At 45.8% G+C, this 17,501-nt stretch overlaps 1 protein-coding gene across 50 annotated transcripts in view; it reads right to left on the bottom strand.

Annotated features, from left to right (window-relative positions):
• LOC110499727 (protein PHTF2) overlaps window positions 1–17,501 on the bottom strand; it is a 105,148-nt gene that overhangs the window by 48,025 nt on the left and 39,622 nt on the right. For all 50 annotated transcript variants that reach the window (XM_090228715.1, XM_090228699.1, XM_090228668.1 and 47 more), the window contains one exon: window positions 14,050–14,130. In XM_090228715.1, the coding sequence (XP_090084841.1) occupies window positions 14,050–14,094 (45 nt within the window). In that variant the 5' untranslated portion in view covers window positions 14,095–14,130. The remainder of the gene's footprint in view (window positions 1–14,049; window positions 14,131–17,501) is intronic.

Below are 17,501 nucleotides of genomic sequence, written 5' to 3'. Positions count from 1 at the left end.
GATGAAGGAGTGAACGTTGTTATTTTGGAGAATGTCTCAACGACGTCTTTCAGGTTACAAGGTAGTCATTTTTTATGGGATTTTCTCACCCTTTTTCTAACAAAAGGTAATTTGACTGACAGCAGCTGTTGTGTTGTCATCCAGACAATCTCTCTGAGGCCCCGCATGTCACTACTACTCTGAGGTGAGGTTCACAGTAAACTAGCGTAACCATAGTGATGTGATTCCACTGAAGATCAGATGTACAAAACAATAAGAAATTCAACATCCTTACTTTCAAGAAACCAATTTCTCCTCAACTTTTTTCTTAAGGAGAAGTATAAGAAATAATGCACAACCATTTCCAAGAACCTTTTTGGGGAATAGCAACTTGACTTAACTTTCTTCATAAGTCTATAGTGAAGGACGAAAGACATTTCTTCTTAAGAAGGTTTTGTGAATCCGGGCTGTGATGTCATTGTTGCCATCTCCTTGGCAACACAGTTCATGTCAACACATCAGAGACAATCAGCGCTAACTCAAGGGATAAGACACCTTTCTCTCACCGTTCTCACACTGAACACAAAGACAGGTGACAAACACTAATATCCACATCAGCCTTTCTCTGTTGCTACGGTAACACAAAACAGTGTGGTGATTGAGTCTGTCTATAACAGAACCACACCCTTCCTTACCTGAGACAGACAAAACCCCTCTAATTGTTAAGGTTAACATTGGGCAAACCTGATCCTAGATCTGTGGTTAAATTAGTTTCTAATGGTTCAGGTTAAGATTGGTAATCCGATGCTAGACAGATTTGCGGTTGGGGGGCAAGCCAAGGGAGAACTTTTTCCACATTTTGTTACGTTACAGCCTTAATCTAAAATTGATTAAATAAATGTTGTTCCTCATCAATCTAAACACAATAACCCATAACGACAAGGCGAAAACAGGTTTTTACAAATTTTAGCAAATGTATTAAAATAAAAAAACAAATACCTTATATGAGACTCGAAATTGAGCTCAGGTGCATCCTGTTTCCATTAATCATCCTTGAGATGTTTCTACAACTTGATTGGAGTCCACATGTGGTGAATTCAATTGATTGGACATGACTCGGAAATGCACACACCTGTCTATATAAGGTCCCAGAGTTGAAAGTGCATGTCAGAGCAAAAACCAAGACATGAGGTCGAAGGAATTATCCGTAGAGCGCCGAGACAGGATTGTGTTGAGGCACAGATCTGAGGAAGGGTACCAGTGGCATGAACTGGGAGACTAGTCAGGATCAAGGGAAAGATGAACGGAGCAAAGTACAGACAGATCCTTGATGAAAACCTGCTCCGGATCACTCAGGACCTCAGACTGGGGAGAAGGTTGACCTTTCAACAGGACAAACGACCCTAAGCACACAGCCAAGACAACGCAGGAGTGGCTTCGGGACAAGTCTCAATGTCCTTGAGTGGCCCAGCCAGAGCCCAGACTTGAACCCGATCTAACATCTCTGGAGAGACCTGAAAATAGCTGTGCAGTGACACTTCCCATCCAACCTGACAGAGCTGGAGAGGATCTGCAGAGAAGAATGCGAGAAACTCCACAAATACAGGTGTGTCAACCTTGTATCGTCATACCCAAGAAGACCTGAGGCTGTAATCGCTGCCAAAGATGCTTCAACAAAGTACTGAGTAAAGGGTCTGAATACTTCTGGAAATGTGATATTAAAAAAAATGAAAAATAATTAAATGTAGAAACATGTCTAAAAACCTGTTTTTGCTTTGTCATTATGGCGTACTGTGTGTAGACTGATGAGGGGAAAGAACTATTTCATCCATTTTAGAATAAGGCTGTATGTGGGGCAATGGCGTAGGAATGTTTTCCTACAACCACAGAGTTGTCAGTCACACCCTAGCTGGCTACACCCTGCAGTGCTTTACGTCTGAGGTAAAACATTTTCCATCCATAAGAAAATGTCTGTTTGTGCTGCAGCAGAAGGAGCCAGAGACTCATCTGGTACGGAGAGAGACTCGGCTGGAACACTGACACATCTGGTATGGAGAGAGACTCGGCTGGAACACTGACACATCTGGTATGGAGAGAGACTCGGCTGGAACACTGACACATCTGGTATGGAGAGAGACTCGGCTGGAACACTGACACATCTGGTATGGAGAGAGACTCGGCTGGAACACTGACACATCTGGTACGGAGAGAGACTCGGCTGGAACACTGACACATCTGGTACGGAGAGAGACTCGGCTGGAACACTGACACATCTGGTATGGAGAGAGACTCGGCTGGAACACTGACACATCTGGTATGGAGAGAGACTCGGCTGGAACACTGACACATCTGGTATGGAGAGAGACTCGGCTGACACATCTGGTATGGAGAGAGACTCGGCTGGAACACTGACACATCTGGTATGGAGGAAGTATCGCCTTACTAAACACCCCATAGCAGCTCACACACACACACACACACACACACACACTTTAGGACTAAGAGCTCACAGTGACATATTCTAGATTCTACCAACCTATGGCTGGTTAAAACAGGATGTGGAACAGAACAGAATCAACAAGGGGCTTTTTCTAAAACTGTGACCTCCAGTCTCTCAGTCACAACATCGGCCCACAATAGCACAACAACACAGCCTACACCCAAACACATCATTTCAGTTCCAATGCAACAGCATTCTGCACCTGTGTGAGAGACGGATAGACACCAGCTTATTCCATCACAGCTCGTACAGTGATGTAAGTCTATTATAGACTTCACTAGCTCATGTGACTGGGGCTAAATAAAACCAACTATCCTAAGCAGGCAAGGCTGGACTGGGACGTGTGACATGACTGGCTCCTGTCAGACTGTCCTTTGTTGACTCCTAAATGGTACCCTATTCCCTATGGGGTCTGGTCAAAAGTTGTGCACTATGTAGGGAGTAGGGTGCCATTTGGAACAGATCCATAGCCCAGATCAGGTGAGGGTTAATGAGATCACACTGCAGTGACAGAATGACAGACAGCATTCCGGTCTGGACAGCACCCATCACATAACATAACATTACATACACTCCCCCTTAACAGTCTGGACAGCACCCATCACATAACATAACATTACATACACTCCCCCTTAACAGTCTGGACAGCACCCATCACATAACATAACATTACATACACTCCCCCTTAACAGTCTGGACAGCACCCATCACATAACATAACATACACTCCACCTTAACAGTCTGGACAGCACCCACCACATAACATAACATACACTCCCACCTTAACAGTGTGGACAGCACCCACCACATAACATACACTCCCCCTTAACAGTCTGGACAGCACCCATCACATAACATAACATACACTCCCACCTTAACAGTGTGGACAGCACCCATCACATAACATAACATACACTCCCCCTTAACAGTGTGGACAGCACCCATCACATAACATAACATACACTCCCACCTTAACAGTGTGGACAGCACCCATCACATAACATACACTCCCACCTTAACAGTGTGGACAGCACCCACCACATAACATACACTCCCCCTTAACAGTCTGGACAGCACCCATCACATAACATAACATACACTCCCACCTTAGCCTTCTAATAAACTGAGTATAAAAAACATTAAGGACACCTGCTTTTTCCTGAACAGACTGACCAGGTGAAAGATATGATCCCTTATTGACGTCAGTGGTTAAATCCACTTCAATCAATGTAGATGAAGGGGAGGAGACTGTTAAAGAAGGGAGTTTTAAGCCTTGAGACAATTAAGACTTGGATTGTGTATATGTGCCATTCAGAGGGTGAATGGACAAGACCTAAACAATTAAGTGCCTTGGAACAGCGTATGGTAGTAGGTGCCAGGCGCACCGGTTTGTGTCAAGAACTACAACGTTGCTGGGTTTTTCACGCTCAACAGTTTCCTGTGTATATCAATATTGGTCGACCACCCAAAGGACATCCAGCCAACTTGACACAACTGTGGGAAGCATTGGAGTCAACATGGACCAGCCTCCCTGTGGAGGGGGGTTTATTAGAAACATGTTTTTAATATTTGGTATACTCCGTGTATATCATATCACCCCCGGTCTAGCCCAACTCCTAACCAGATATATCACCCTCGTTATAGCCCAACTCCTAACCAGATATTACCCCCCGTTATAGCCCAACACCTGACCAGATATACTGCATCACCCTCGTTATAGCCCAACTCCTAACCATATATCACCCTCGTTATAGCCCAACACCTGACCAGATATACTGCCTCAACCTCGTTATAGCCCAACGCCTGACCAGATATACTGTATCACCCCCGTAATAGCCCAACACCTGACCAGATATACTGTATCACCCCCGTTATAGCCCAACACCTGACCAGATATACTGTATCACCCCCGTAATAGCCCAACACCTGACCAGATATACTGTATCACCCCCGTAATAGCCCAACACCTGACCAGATATACTGTATCACCCCCGTAATAGCCCAACACCTGACCAGATATACTGTATCACCCCGTAATAGCCCAACACCTGACCAGATATACTGTATCACCCCGTAATAGCCCAACACCTGACCAGATATACTGTATCACCCCGTAATAGCCCAACACCTGACCAGATATACTGTATCACCCCGTAATAGCCCAACACCTGACCAGATATACTGTATCACCCCTGTAATAGCCCAACACCTGACCAGATATACTGTATCACCCCGTAATAGCCCAACACCTGACCAGATATACTGTATCACCCTCGTTATAGCCCAACTCCTAACCATATATATCACCCTCGTTATAGCCCAACACCTGACCAGATATACTGCCTCAACCTCGTTATAGCCCAACGCCTGACCAGATATACTGCATCACCCCCGTAATAGCCCAACACCTGACCAGATATACTGTATCACCCCCGTTATAGCCCAACACCTGACCAGATATACTGTATCACCCCCGTAATAGCCCAACACCTGACCAGATATACTGTATCACCCCGTAATAGCCCAACACCTGACCAGATATACTGTATCACCCCCGTAATAGCCCAACACCTGACCAGATATACTGTATCACCCCCGTAATAGCCCAACACCTGACCAGATATACTGTATCACCCCGTAATAGCCCAACACCTGACCAGATATACTGTATCACCCCCGTAATAGCCCAACACCTGACCAGATATACTGTATCACCCCGTAATAGCCCAACACCTGACCAGATATACTGTATCACCCCGTAATAGCCCAACACCTGACCAGATATACTGTATCACCCCGTAATAGCCCAACACCTGACCAGATATACTGTATCACCCCCGTAATAGCCCAACACCTGACCAGATATACTGTATCACCCCCGTAATAGCCCAACACCTGACCAGATATACTGTATCACCCCCGTAATAGCCCAACACCTGACCAGATATACTGTATCACCCCCGTAATAGCCCAACACCTGACCAGATATACTGTATCACCCCGTAATAGCCCAACACCTGACCAGATATACTGTATCACCCCCGTAATAGCCCAACACCTGACCAGATATACTGTATCACCCCGTAATAGCCCAACACCTGACCAGATATACTGTATCACCCCGTAATAGCCCAACACCTGACCAGATATACTGTATCACCCCGTAATAGCCCAACACCTGACCAGATATACTGTATCACCCCCGTAATAGCCCAACACCTGACCAGATATACTGTATCACCCCCGTAATAGCCCAACACCTGACCAGATATACTGTATCACCCCCGTAATAGCCCAACACCTGACCAGATATACTGTATAACCCCCGTAATAGCCCAACACCTGACCAGATATACTGTATCACCCCCGTAATAGCCCAACACCTGACCAGATATACTGTATCACCCCGTAATAGCCCAACACCTGACCAGATATACTGGATCACCCCGTAATAGCCCAACACCTGACCAGATATACTGTATCACCCCCGTAATAGCCCAACACCTGACCAGATATACTGTATCACCCCCGTTATAGCCCAACACCTGACCAGATATACTGTATCACCCCCGTAATAGCCCAACACCTGACCAGATAAACTGTATCACCCCGTAATAGCCCAACACCTGACCAGATATACTGTATCACCCCCGTAATAGCCCAACACCTGACCAGATATACTGTATCACCCCCGTAATAGCCCAACGCCTGACCAGATATACTGTATCACCCCCGTAATAGCCCAACACCTGACCAGATATACTGTATCACCCCCGTAATAGCCCAACACCTGACCAGATATACTGTATCACCCCCATAATAGCCCAACGCCTGACCAGATATACTGTATCACCCCCGTAATAGCCCAACACCTGACCAGATATACTGTATCACCCCCGTAATAGCCCAACACCTGACCAGATATACTGTATCACCCCCGTAATAGCCCAACGCCTGACCAGATATACTGTATCACCCTCGTTATAGCCCAACACCTGACCAGATAAACTGTATCACCCCCGTAATAGCCCAACACCTGACCAGATATACTGTATAACCCCCGTAATAGCCCAACACCTGACCAGATATACTGTATCACCCCGTAATAGCCCAACACCTGACCAGATATACTGTATAACCCCCGTAATAGCCCAACACCTGACCAGATATACTGTATCACCCCCGTAATAGCCCAACACCTGACCAGATATACTGTATCACCCCCGTAATAGCCCAACACCTGACCAGATAAACTGTATCACCCCGGTAATAGCCCAACACCTGACCAGATATACTGTATCACCCCCGTAATAGCCCAACACCTGACCAGATATACTGTATCACCCCCGTAATAGCCCAACACCTGACCAGATATACTGTATCACCCCTTAATAGCCCAACGCCTGACCAGATAAACTGTATCACCCCCGTAATAGCCCAACACCTGACCAGATATACTGTATCACCCCGGTAATAGCCCAACTCCTAACCAGATATATCACCCTCGTTATAGCCCAACACCTGACCAGATATACTGTATCACCCCCGTAATAGCCCAACTCCTAACCAGATATATCACCCTCGTTATAGCCCAACACCTGACCAGATATACTGTATCACCCCGGTAATAGCCCAACACCTGACCAGATAAACTGTATCACCCCCGTAATAGCCCAACGCCTGACCAGATATACCGTATCACCCCGTAATAGCCCAACACCTGACCAGATATACTGTATCACCCCCGTAATAGCCCAACACCTGACCAGATATACCGTATCACCCCGTAATAGCCCAACACCTGACCAGATATACCGTATCACCCCGTAATAGCCCAACACCTGACCAGATATACTGTATCACCCCCGTAATAGCCCAACACCTGACCAGATATACTGTATCACCCCCGTAATAGCCCAACACCTGACCAGATATACTGTATCACCCCCGTAATAGCCCAACACCTGACCAGATATACTGTATCACCCCCGTAATAGCCCAACACCTGACCAGATATACTGTATAACCCCCGTAATAGCCCAACACCTGACCAGATATACTGTATCACCCCCGTAATAGCCCAACACCTGACCAGATATACTGTATCACCCCGTAATAGCCCAACACCTGACCAGATATACTGGATCACCCCGTAATAGCCCAACACCTGACCAGATATACTGTATCACCCCCGTAATAGCCCAACACCTGACCAGATATACTGTATCACCCCCGTTATAGCCCAACACCTGACCAGATATACTGTATCACCCCCGTAATAGCCCAACACCTGACCAGATAAACTGTATCACCCCGTAATAGCCCAACACCTGACCAGATATACTGTATCACCCCCGTAATAGCCCAACACCTGACCAGATATACTGTATCACCCCCGTAATAGCCCAACGCCTGACCAGATATACTGTATCACCCCCGTAATAGCCCAACACCTGACCAGATATACTGTATCACCCCCGTAATAGCCCAACACCTGACCAGATATACTGTATCACCCCCATAATAGCCCAACGCCTGACCAGATATACTGTATCACCCCCGTAATAGCCCAACACCTGACCAGATATACTGTATCACCCCCGTAATAGCCCAACACCTGACCAGATATACTGTATCACCCCCGTAATAGCCCAACGCCTGACCAGATATACTGTATCACCCTCGTTATAGCCCAACACCTGACCAGATAAACTGTATCACCCCCGTAATAGCCCAACACCTGACCAGATATACTGTATAACCCCCGTAATAGCCCAACACCTGACCAGATATACTGTATCACCCCGTAATAGCCCAACACCTGACCAGATATACTGTATAACCCCCGTAATAGCCCAACACCTGACCAGATATACTGTATCACCCCCGTAATAGCCCAACACCTGACCAGATATACTGTATCACCCCCGTAATAGCCCAACACCTGACCAGATAAACTGTATCACCCCGGTAATAGCCCAACACCTGACCAGATATACTGTATCACCCCCGTAATAGCCCAACACCTGACCAGATATACTGTATCACCCCCGTAATAGCCCAACACCTGACCAGATATACTGTATCACCCCGTAATAGCCCAACGCCTGACCAGATAAACTGTATCACCCCCGTAATAGCCCAACACCTGACCAGATATACTGTATCACCCCGGTAATAGCCCAACTCCTAACCAGATATATCACCCTCGTTATAGCCCAACACCTGACCAGATATACTGTATCACCCCCGTAATAGCCCAACTCCTAACCAGATATATCACCCTCGTTATAGCCCAACACCTGACCAGATATACTGTATCACCCCGGTAATAGCCCAACACCTGACCAGATAAACTGTATCACCCCCGTAATAGCCCAACGCCTGACCAGATATACCGTATCACCCCGTAATAGCCCAACACCTGACCAGATATACTGTATCACCCCCGTAATAGCCCAACACCTGACCAGATATACCGTATCACCCCGTAATAGCCCAACACCTGACCAGATATACCGTATCACCCCGTAATAGCCCAACACCTGACCAGATATACTGTATCACCCCCGTAATAGCCCAACACCTGACCAGATATACTGTATCACCCCCGTAATAGCCCAACACCTGACCAGATATACTGTATCACCCCTGTAATAGCCCAACACCTGACCAGATATACCGTATCACCCCGTAATAGCCCAACACCTGACCAGATATACTGTATCACCCCCGTAATAGCCCAACACCTGACCAGATATACCGTATCACCCCGTAATAGCCCAACACCTGACCAGATATACCGTATCACCCCGTAATAGCCCAACACCTGACCAGGATGTTTCCTCTCTAGGTGTCTGACTGGAATAGATCGACTCAGAATGAAATCAGACATTTGTGCCATTAGAAGCCTGTTCTAAACACATTCAATTCCAGGAGTGCTAGTTTATTGTGAAGCGCAAAGTAGCTATGAAGGAGCTAAGAAAACACAAGATTAAGATACAGGCCGATGGTATTGGAACAGACTAGCGGCCTGTCCAGGGGGTGCACCTGTATCAAGCTGTGTCATGCTACAGAAACAGGAGATGGGCTCCTGCTCCTACGAGCCACTCTCCTAGGAGCATTCCTCTTCCCATAAACCTCTCCACAGTGAGGGAAGTGAAACGTCTCGTTGTAAAGGGCACAAAGCCACGAGGGGGGAGAGAGAGAGAGAGAGAGAGAGAGAAAGAATAACGGAGAAGGGTAAGAGAAGGTGAAGAGGAGAAAGACAGACACAGAGGTAGAGATCGAAAGAGACATTGCTCTCTCTCCCTCTCTCTCCACGTGTCTCTGTCTTTCTCCTTACTTTCTATCCATTTCTCTTTTCCTTCTCTATGTTTCTCTCTCTCTCTCCCTCTCCCTCTCTCCCTCTCTCTGCTGAGTCTCTGTCTCAGAGGAGGGCTATAGGTTCATGTCATAACATGTTCTGCTAACAGCTAGCAGGGTTGAGTCATTCCCATTCAAACACATTAGGAGTTGTTTCGACCTGACTGGCTAACTGACTGACTGCTCTCTATCATTCTCTACCTGTCCCTCTCTCTGTCTTGTTCTGTCAGTCTGAATCAACACACTAACTCCTCTGAATCAACACACTACCTCCTCTGAATCAACGCATGCACTACCTCCTCTGAATCAACGCACCACCTCCTCTGAATCAACGCACGCACTACCTCCTCTGAATCAACGCACGCACTACCTCCTCTGAATCAACGCACGCACTACCTCCTCTGAATCAACGCACGCACTACCTCCTCTGAATCAACACTACCTCCTCTGAATCAACGCACGCACTACCTCCTCTGAATCAACGCACTACCTCCTCTGAATCAACGCACTACCTCCTCTGAATCAACGCACTACCTCCTCTGAATCAACGCACGCACCACCTCCTCTGAATCAACGCACGCACTACCTCCTCTGAATCAACGCACGCACTACCTCCTCTGAATCAACGCACGCACTACCTCCTCTGAATCAACGCACGCACTACCTCCTCTGAATCAACACACTACCTCCTCTGAATCAACGCACTACCTCCTCTGAATCAACGCACGCACTACCTCCTCTGAATCAACACACTACCTCCTCTGAATCAACGCACTACCTCCTCTGAATCAACGCACGCACTACCTCCTCTGAATCAACGCACGCACTACCTCCTCTGAATCAACACTACCTCCTCTGAATCAACGCACTACCTCCTCTGAATCAACGCACTACCTCCTCTGAATCAACGCACTACCTCCTCTGAATCAACGCACTACCTCCTCTGAATCAACGCACTACCTCCTCTGAATCAACGCACTACCTCCTCTGAATCAACGCACTACCTCCTCTGAATCAACGCACTACCTCCTCTGAATCAACACACTACCTCCTCTGAATCAACACACTACCTCCTCTGAATCAACACACTACCTCCTCTGAATCAACACACTACCTCCTCTGAATCAACACACTACCTCCTCTGAATCAACACACTACCTCCTCTGAATCAACACTACGTCCTCTGAATCAACTCTACAGCCCTGCTCAGAATAGTTTTCATGATGGTCCTGTATGGGGAGGCTGACAGGCGAACATTAGGGAGCCGTTACACCAGCAGGTGAATAATGCCTGGCTCTTTCACTGCTCTTTACTTCATTGAAAAAAGACCAATAGACTCATACAGGCCTTCCCATTTCATCCCTAACCAGTAACAGACAACAGCATACCGTAATCATCTAGCCTGAATAGAAGAAGTTATGCATACAAATAATTAGAGTATTACTGTATCAATCAACTAAAACACTAATAAATATGTTTCTTGACCAGAATAAAACCGGTTGTGTTTCCAGCCTACTGAGACCCTGGCTGTGGTCTATGATGTAATGTAGACGGTACTGAGCGGTCGGGCCAGCCACAGTGAAGGACGCAGGCAGGACACAGAGAGGTACAACAACAACATTAATAATAGCCTCCATCTGTGTGTCTGTGTGTCTGTCCGCCCAGTACCAGGGATCTGTTACATCAGTGCTGGCCACAGACCTCAGCATAAGGACAGGCTTACTGTGTGTTGCTTGGTTACAAAGCCTACAGCTAAAAAAAAATGACTTGATGACTCCGGTATTAAAACAGTCATAAAATGACACTGGTCTAAACTCAAACTGAAACGGCAGGTAACCCTATCAAAACCACCAACTGTCTGTCTGTCTATTAACAGCAGGTAACCCTATCAAAACCACCAACTGTCTGTCAGTCTATTAACAGCAGGTAACCCTATCAAAACCACCAACTGTCTGTCAGTCTATTAACAGCAGGTAACCCCTATCAAAACCACCAACTGTCTGTCAGTCTATTAACAGCAGGTAACCCTATCAAAACCACCAACTGTCTGTCAGTCTATTAACAGCAGGTAACCCTATCAAAACCACCAACTGTCTGTCTGTCTATTAACAGCAGGTAACCCTATCAAAACCACCAACTGTCTGTCAGTCTATTAACAGCAGGTAACCCTATCAAAACCACCAACTGTCTGTCAGTCTGTTAACAGCAGGTAACCCTATCAAAACCACCAACTGTCTGTCTGTCTATTAACAGCAGGTAACCCTATCAAAACCACCAACTGTCTGTCAGTCTATTAACAGCAGGTAACCCTATCAAAACCACCAACTGTCTGTCTGTCTGTCTGTTAACAGCAGGTAACCCTATCAAAACCACCAACTGTCTGTCAGTCTATTAACAGCAGGTAACCCTATCAAAACCACCAACTGTCTGTCTGTCTGTCTGTTAACAGCAGGTAACCCTATCAAAACCACCAACTGTCTGTCAGTCTATTAACAGCAGGTAACCCTATCAAAACCACCAACTGTCTGTCAGTCTATTAACAGCAGGTAACCCTATCAAAACCACCAACTGTCTGTCTGTCTGTCTATTAACAGCAGGTAACCCTATCAAAACCACCAACTGTCTGTCTGTCTGTCTATTAACAGCAGGTAACCCTATCAAAACCACCAACTGTCTGTCAGTCTATTAACAGCAGGTAACCCTATCAAAACCACCAACTGTCTGTCAGTCTATTAACAGCAGGTAACCCTATCAAAACCACCAACTGTCTGTCAGTCTATTAACAGCAGGTAACCCTATCAAAACCACCAACTGTCTGTCAGTCTATTAACAGCAGGTAACCCTATCAAAACCACCAACTGTCTGTCAGTCTATTAACAGCAGGTAACCCTATCAAAACCACCAACTGTCTGTCAGTCTATTAACAGCAGGTAACCCTATCAAAACCACCAACTGTCTGTCAGTCTGTTAACAGCAGGTAACCCAATCAAAACCACCAACTGTCTGTCAGTCTATTAACAGCAGGTAACCCAATCAAAACCACCAACTGTCTGTCTGTCTGTCTATTAACAGCAGGTAACCCTATCAAAACCACCAACTGTCTGTCAGTCTATTAACAGCAGGTAACCCCTATCAAAACCACCAACTGTCTGTCAGTCTATTAACAGCAGGTAACCCTATCAAAACCACCAACTGTCTGTCAGTCTATTAACAGCAGGTAACCCTATCAAAACCACCAACTGTCTGTCTGTCTGTCTGTTAACAGCAGGTAACCCTATCAAAACCACCAACTGTCTGTCAGTCTATTAACAGCAGGTAACCCTATCAAAACCACCAACTGTCTGTCTGTCTGTCTGTTAACAGCAGGTAACCCTATCAAAACCACCAACTGTCTGTCAGTCTATTAACAGCAGGTAACCCTATCAAAACCACCAACTGTCTGTCAGTCTATTAACAGCAGGTAACCCTATCAAAACCACCAACTTTCTGTCTGTCTGTCTATTAACAGCAGGTAACCCTATCAAAACCACCAACTGTCTGTCTGTCTGTCTATTAACAGCAGGTAACCCTATCAAAACCACCAACTGTCTGTCAGTCTATTAACAGCAGGTAACCCTATCAAAACCACCAACTGTCTGTCAGTCTATTAACAGCAGGTAACCCTATCAAAACCACCAACTGTCTGTCAGTCTGTTAACAGCAGGTAACCCAATCAAAACCACCAACTGTCTGTCAGTCTATTAACAGCAGGTAACCCAATCAAAACCACCAACTGTCTGTCTGTCTGTCTATTAACAGCAGGTAACCCTATCAAAACCACCAACTGTCTGTCTGTCTGTCTATTAACAGCAGGTAACCCTATCAAAACCACCAACTGTCTGTCAGTCTGTCAGTCTATTAACAGCAGGTAACCCTATCAAAACCACCAACTGTCTGTCAGTCTATTAACAGCAGGTAACCCTATCAAAACCACCAACTGTCTGTCTGTCTATTAACAGCAGGTAACCCTATCAAAACCACCAACTGTCTGTCTGTCTGTCTGTCTGTCTGTCTGTCTGTGTGTCTGTGTGTCTGTGTGTCTGTCCGTCTGTCCGTCAACAGTGTTTATTTTCTCTCCACTCCCCTGAGGTAAAATAGACACGGGATCCTGTTGGAAGGAATCAAGTAATCAAAGATAAATACAACAGAAACAAGAGGATTCTTACCTTCTTCTGGTACCACACCACAGCATCTCTGACTTTGGACGCCATTTACATGTCAGAGGTCACCAGCTGGGGCATTTTAGGCTGTAAAACGGAGAGAACGAGAGAGAGAGAGAGAGATCAGTCAATGAGGAGTCTGTGTTGCTCCGCATAGCTTTTAAAGCCTCTACCTGCTAGGCAGGTGTGTCATGCTCTGTGACATCACACACACACCACACACACACCCCATACCTCATTAATAGTGGGGTGAGCCTTTGAGAGGAATAGGCAGTCTCTCTTGACAGTACCTTGGCTCCCGCGACATATACACACACACACGTAGAGTAGAGAAGCTAATTAGGAAGCTGGCGGTGCTGTGTTGCTGCCACCATTCTATTCATATTCACTACCAGACACACAGAGCGGTCAGCAGAGGAGCTGGTCTGGTCAGAGCTCAGACTGAGGGGAGTTAAGTTAGTCTCTCTCTCTAAACAGATGGGCTGTTATGTGAAGGAGAGTCAGTCTCTCTCTCTCTAAACAGATGGGCTGTTATGTGAAGGGGAGTTAGTCTCTCTCTCTAAACAGATGGGCTGTTATGTGAAGGGGAGTCAGTCTCCCTCTCTAAACAGATGGGCTGTTAAGGAGAGTTAGTCTCTCTCTCTCTAAACAGATGGGCTGTTATGTGAAGGGGAGTCAGTCTCTCTCTCTAAATAGATGGGCTGTTATGTGAAGGGGAGTCAGTCTCTCTCTCTAAACAGATGGGCTGTTATGTGAAGGGAAGTCAGTCTCTCTCTCAACAGATGGGCTGTTATGTGAAGGGGAGTCAGTCTCTCAACAGATGGGCTGTTATGTGAAGGGGAGTCAGTCTCTCTCTCTCAACAGATGGGCTGTTATGTGAAGGGGAGTCAGTCTCTCTCTAAATAGATGGGCTGTTATGTGAAGGGGAGTCAGTCTCTCTCTCAACAGATGGGCTGTTATGTGAAGGGGAGTCAGTCTCTCTCTCAACAGATGGGCTGTTATGTGAAGGGGAGTCAGTCTCTCTCTCAACAGATGGGCTGTTATGTGAAGGGGAGTTGTCTCTCTCTCAAACAGTTTGCTCTTTCCATCTGACAGAGTTGAACAGTTCTCTCTTTCCATCTGACAGTGTTGAATAGTTCTCTTTCCATCTGACAGTGTTGAACAGCTTTCCATCTGACAGTGTTGAACAGTTCTCTTTCCATCTGACAGTGTTGAACAGTTCTCTTTCCATCTGACAGTGTTGAACAGTTCTCTTTCCATCTGACAGTGTTGAATAGTTCTCTCTTTCCATCTGACAGTGTTGAACAGTTCTCTTTCCATCTGACAGTGTTGAACAGCTTTCCATCTGACAGTGTTGAACAGTTCTCTTTCCATCTGACAGTGTTGAACAGCTTTCCATCTGACAGTGTTGAACAGTTTTCCATCTGACAGTGTTGAACAGTTCTCTCTTTCCATCTGACAGTGTTGAACAGTTCTCTTTCCATCTGACAGTGTTGAACAGCTTTCCATCTGACAGTGTTGAACAGTTCTCTCTTTCCATCTGACAGTGTTGAACAGTTCTCTTTCCATCTGACAGTGTTGAACAGCTTTCCATCTGACAGTGTTGAACAGTTCTCTCTTTCCATCTGACAGTGTTGAACAGTTCTCTTTCCATCTGACAGTGTTGAACAGTTCTCTTTCCATCTGACAGAGTTGAACAGTTCTCTTTCCATCTGACAGAGTTGAACAGTTCTCTTTCCATCTGACAGTGTTGAACAGTTCTCTTTCCATCTGACAGTGTTGAACAGTTCTCTTTCCATCTGACAGTGTTGAACAGTTCTCTTTCCATCTGACAGTGTTGAACAGTTCTCTTTCCATCTGACAGTGTTGAACAGTTCTCTTTCCATCTGACAGTGTTGAACAGTGCTCTTTCCATCAGACAGTGTTGAACAGTTATCTTTCCATCTGACAGTGTTGAACAGTTCTCTTTCCATCTGACAGTGTTGAACAGTTCTCTTTCCATCTGACAGTGTTGAACAGTTCTCTTTCCATCTGACAGTGTTGAACAGTTCTCTTTCCATCTGACAGTGTTGAACAGTTCTCTTTCCATCTGACAGTGTTGAACAGTTCTCTTTCCATCTGACAGTGTTGAACAGTTCTCTCTTTCCATCTGACAGTGTTGAACAGTTCTCTTTCCATCTGACAGTGTTGAACAGTTCTCTTTCCATCTGACAGTGTTGAACAGTTCTCTTTCCATCTGACAGAGTTGAACAGTTCTCTTTCCATCTGACAGTGTTGAACAGTTCTCTTTCCATATGACAGTGTTGAACAGTTCTCTTTCCATCTGACAGTGTTGAACAGCTTTCCATCTGACAGTGTTGAACAGTTCTCTTTCCATATGACAGTGTTGAACAGTTCTCTTTCCATCTGACAGTGTTGAACAGCTTTCCATCTGACAGTGTTGAACCGTTCTCTTTCCATCTGACAGTGTTGAACAGTTCTCTTTCCATATGACAGTGTTGAACAGTTCTCTTTCCATCTGACAGTGTTGAACAGCTTTCCATCTGACAGTGTTGAACAGTTCTCTTTCCATATGACAGTGTTGAACAGTTCTCTTTCCATCTGACAGTGTTGAACAGCTTTCCATCTGACAGTGTTGAACAGTTCTCTTTCCATCTGACAGTGTTGAACAGTTCTCTTTCCATATGACAGTGTTGAACAGTTCTCTTTCCATCTGACAGAGTTGAACAGTTCTCTTTCCATCTGACAGTGTTGAACAGTTCTCTTTCCATCTGACAGTGTTGAACAGTTCTCTTTCCATCTGACAGAGTTGAACAGTTCTCTTTCCATCTGACAGTGTTGAGTTTGGGAAACCCTGCTCTAGGGTTTCAAGTACACTTGGACGTTTTTAAGTACACTACGATGTTTTAAGTACACTATGACGTTTTAAGTACACTACAATGTTTTAAGTACACTACGATGTTTTAAGTACACTTGGACATTTCAAGTCTTTATTTGATGAGCAGATGTTTCTGGGTGGGGCCTTCTTGTTTTTGTCTTCTGGCTCTGCACAATAGCTGGGTGTGTGTTACACCCCATCTCATTCAGCACACACACATTCTGTGATGAGTCTTTTTCCACCTTCAGCGTTTGATTGAGCCTGGCATTGTGTGCTAGATGGGCGGTGTAAGGGGTTGGCACTTCTGGGACTATTATATTTCACCAGGCAAGCGTAGTCAAGCGCAGCAGAGTTACTAGGAAGAAAACAAATGTTATTTCCCAGGTCTGACGGCAGTTGGTTCCCCTCCATAGAACTGTCGTGGTCCAGGAGGAAAGTGGTGTTCCTAGAATATAAATACTATTTCTCACAGAGACTATTTATAGCTAGGAGGAAATGTCTGTTTTTCTTAAAGAGAAGTCTCATTCCTGACTGATTACACTGTTGCTAGGATGCTCCTCCCAGTCCAATCCTTCTGCTC

Source organism: Oncorhynchus mykiss, unplaced genomic scaffold (genome assembly GCF_057628025.1).
Source record: "Oncorhynchus mykiss isolate SJ-2025 unplaced genomic scaffold, ASM5762802v1 scaffold96, whole genome shotgun sequence".
NCBI classification, from domain to species: domain Eukaryota; kingdom Metazoa; phylum Chordata; class Actinopteri; order Salmoniformes; family Salmonidae; genus Oncorhynchus; species Oncorhynchus mykiss.
This window is presented reverse-complemented; position numbering and strand designations above follow the sequence as displayed.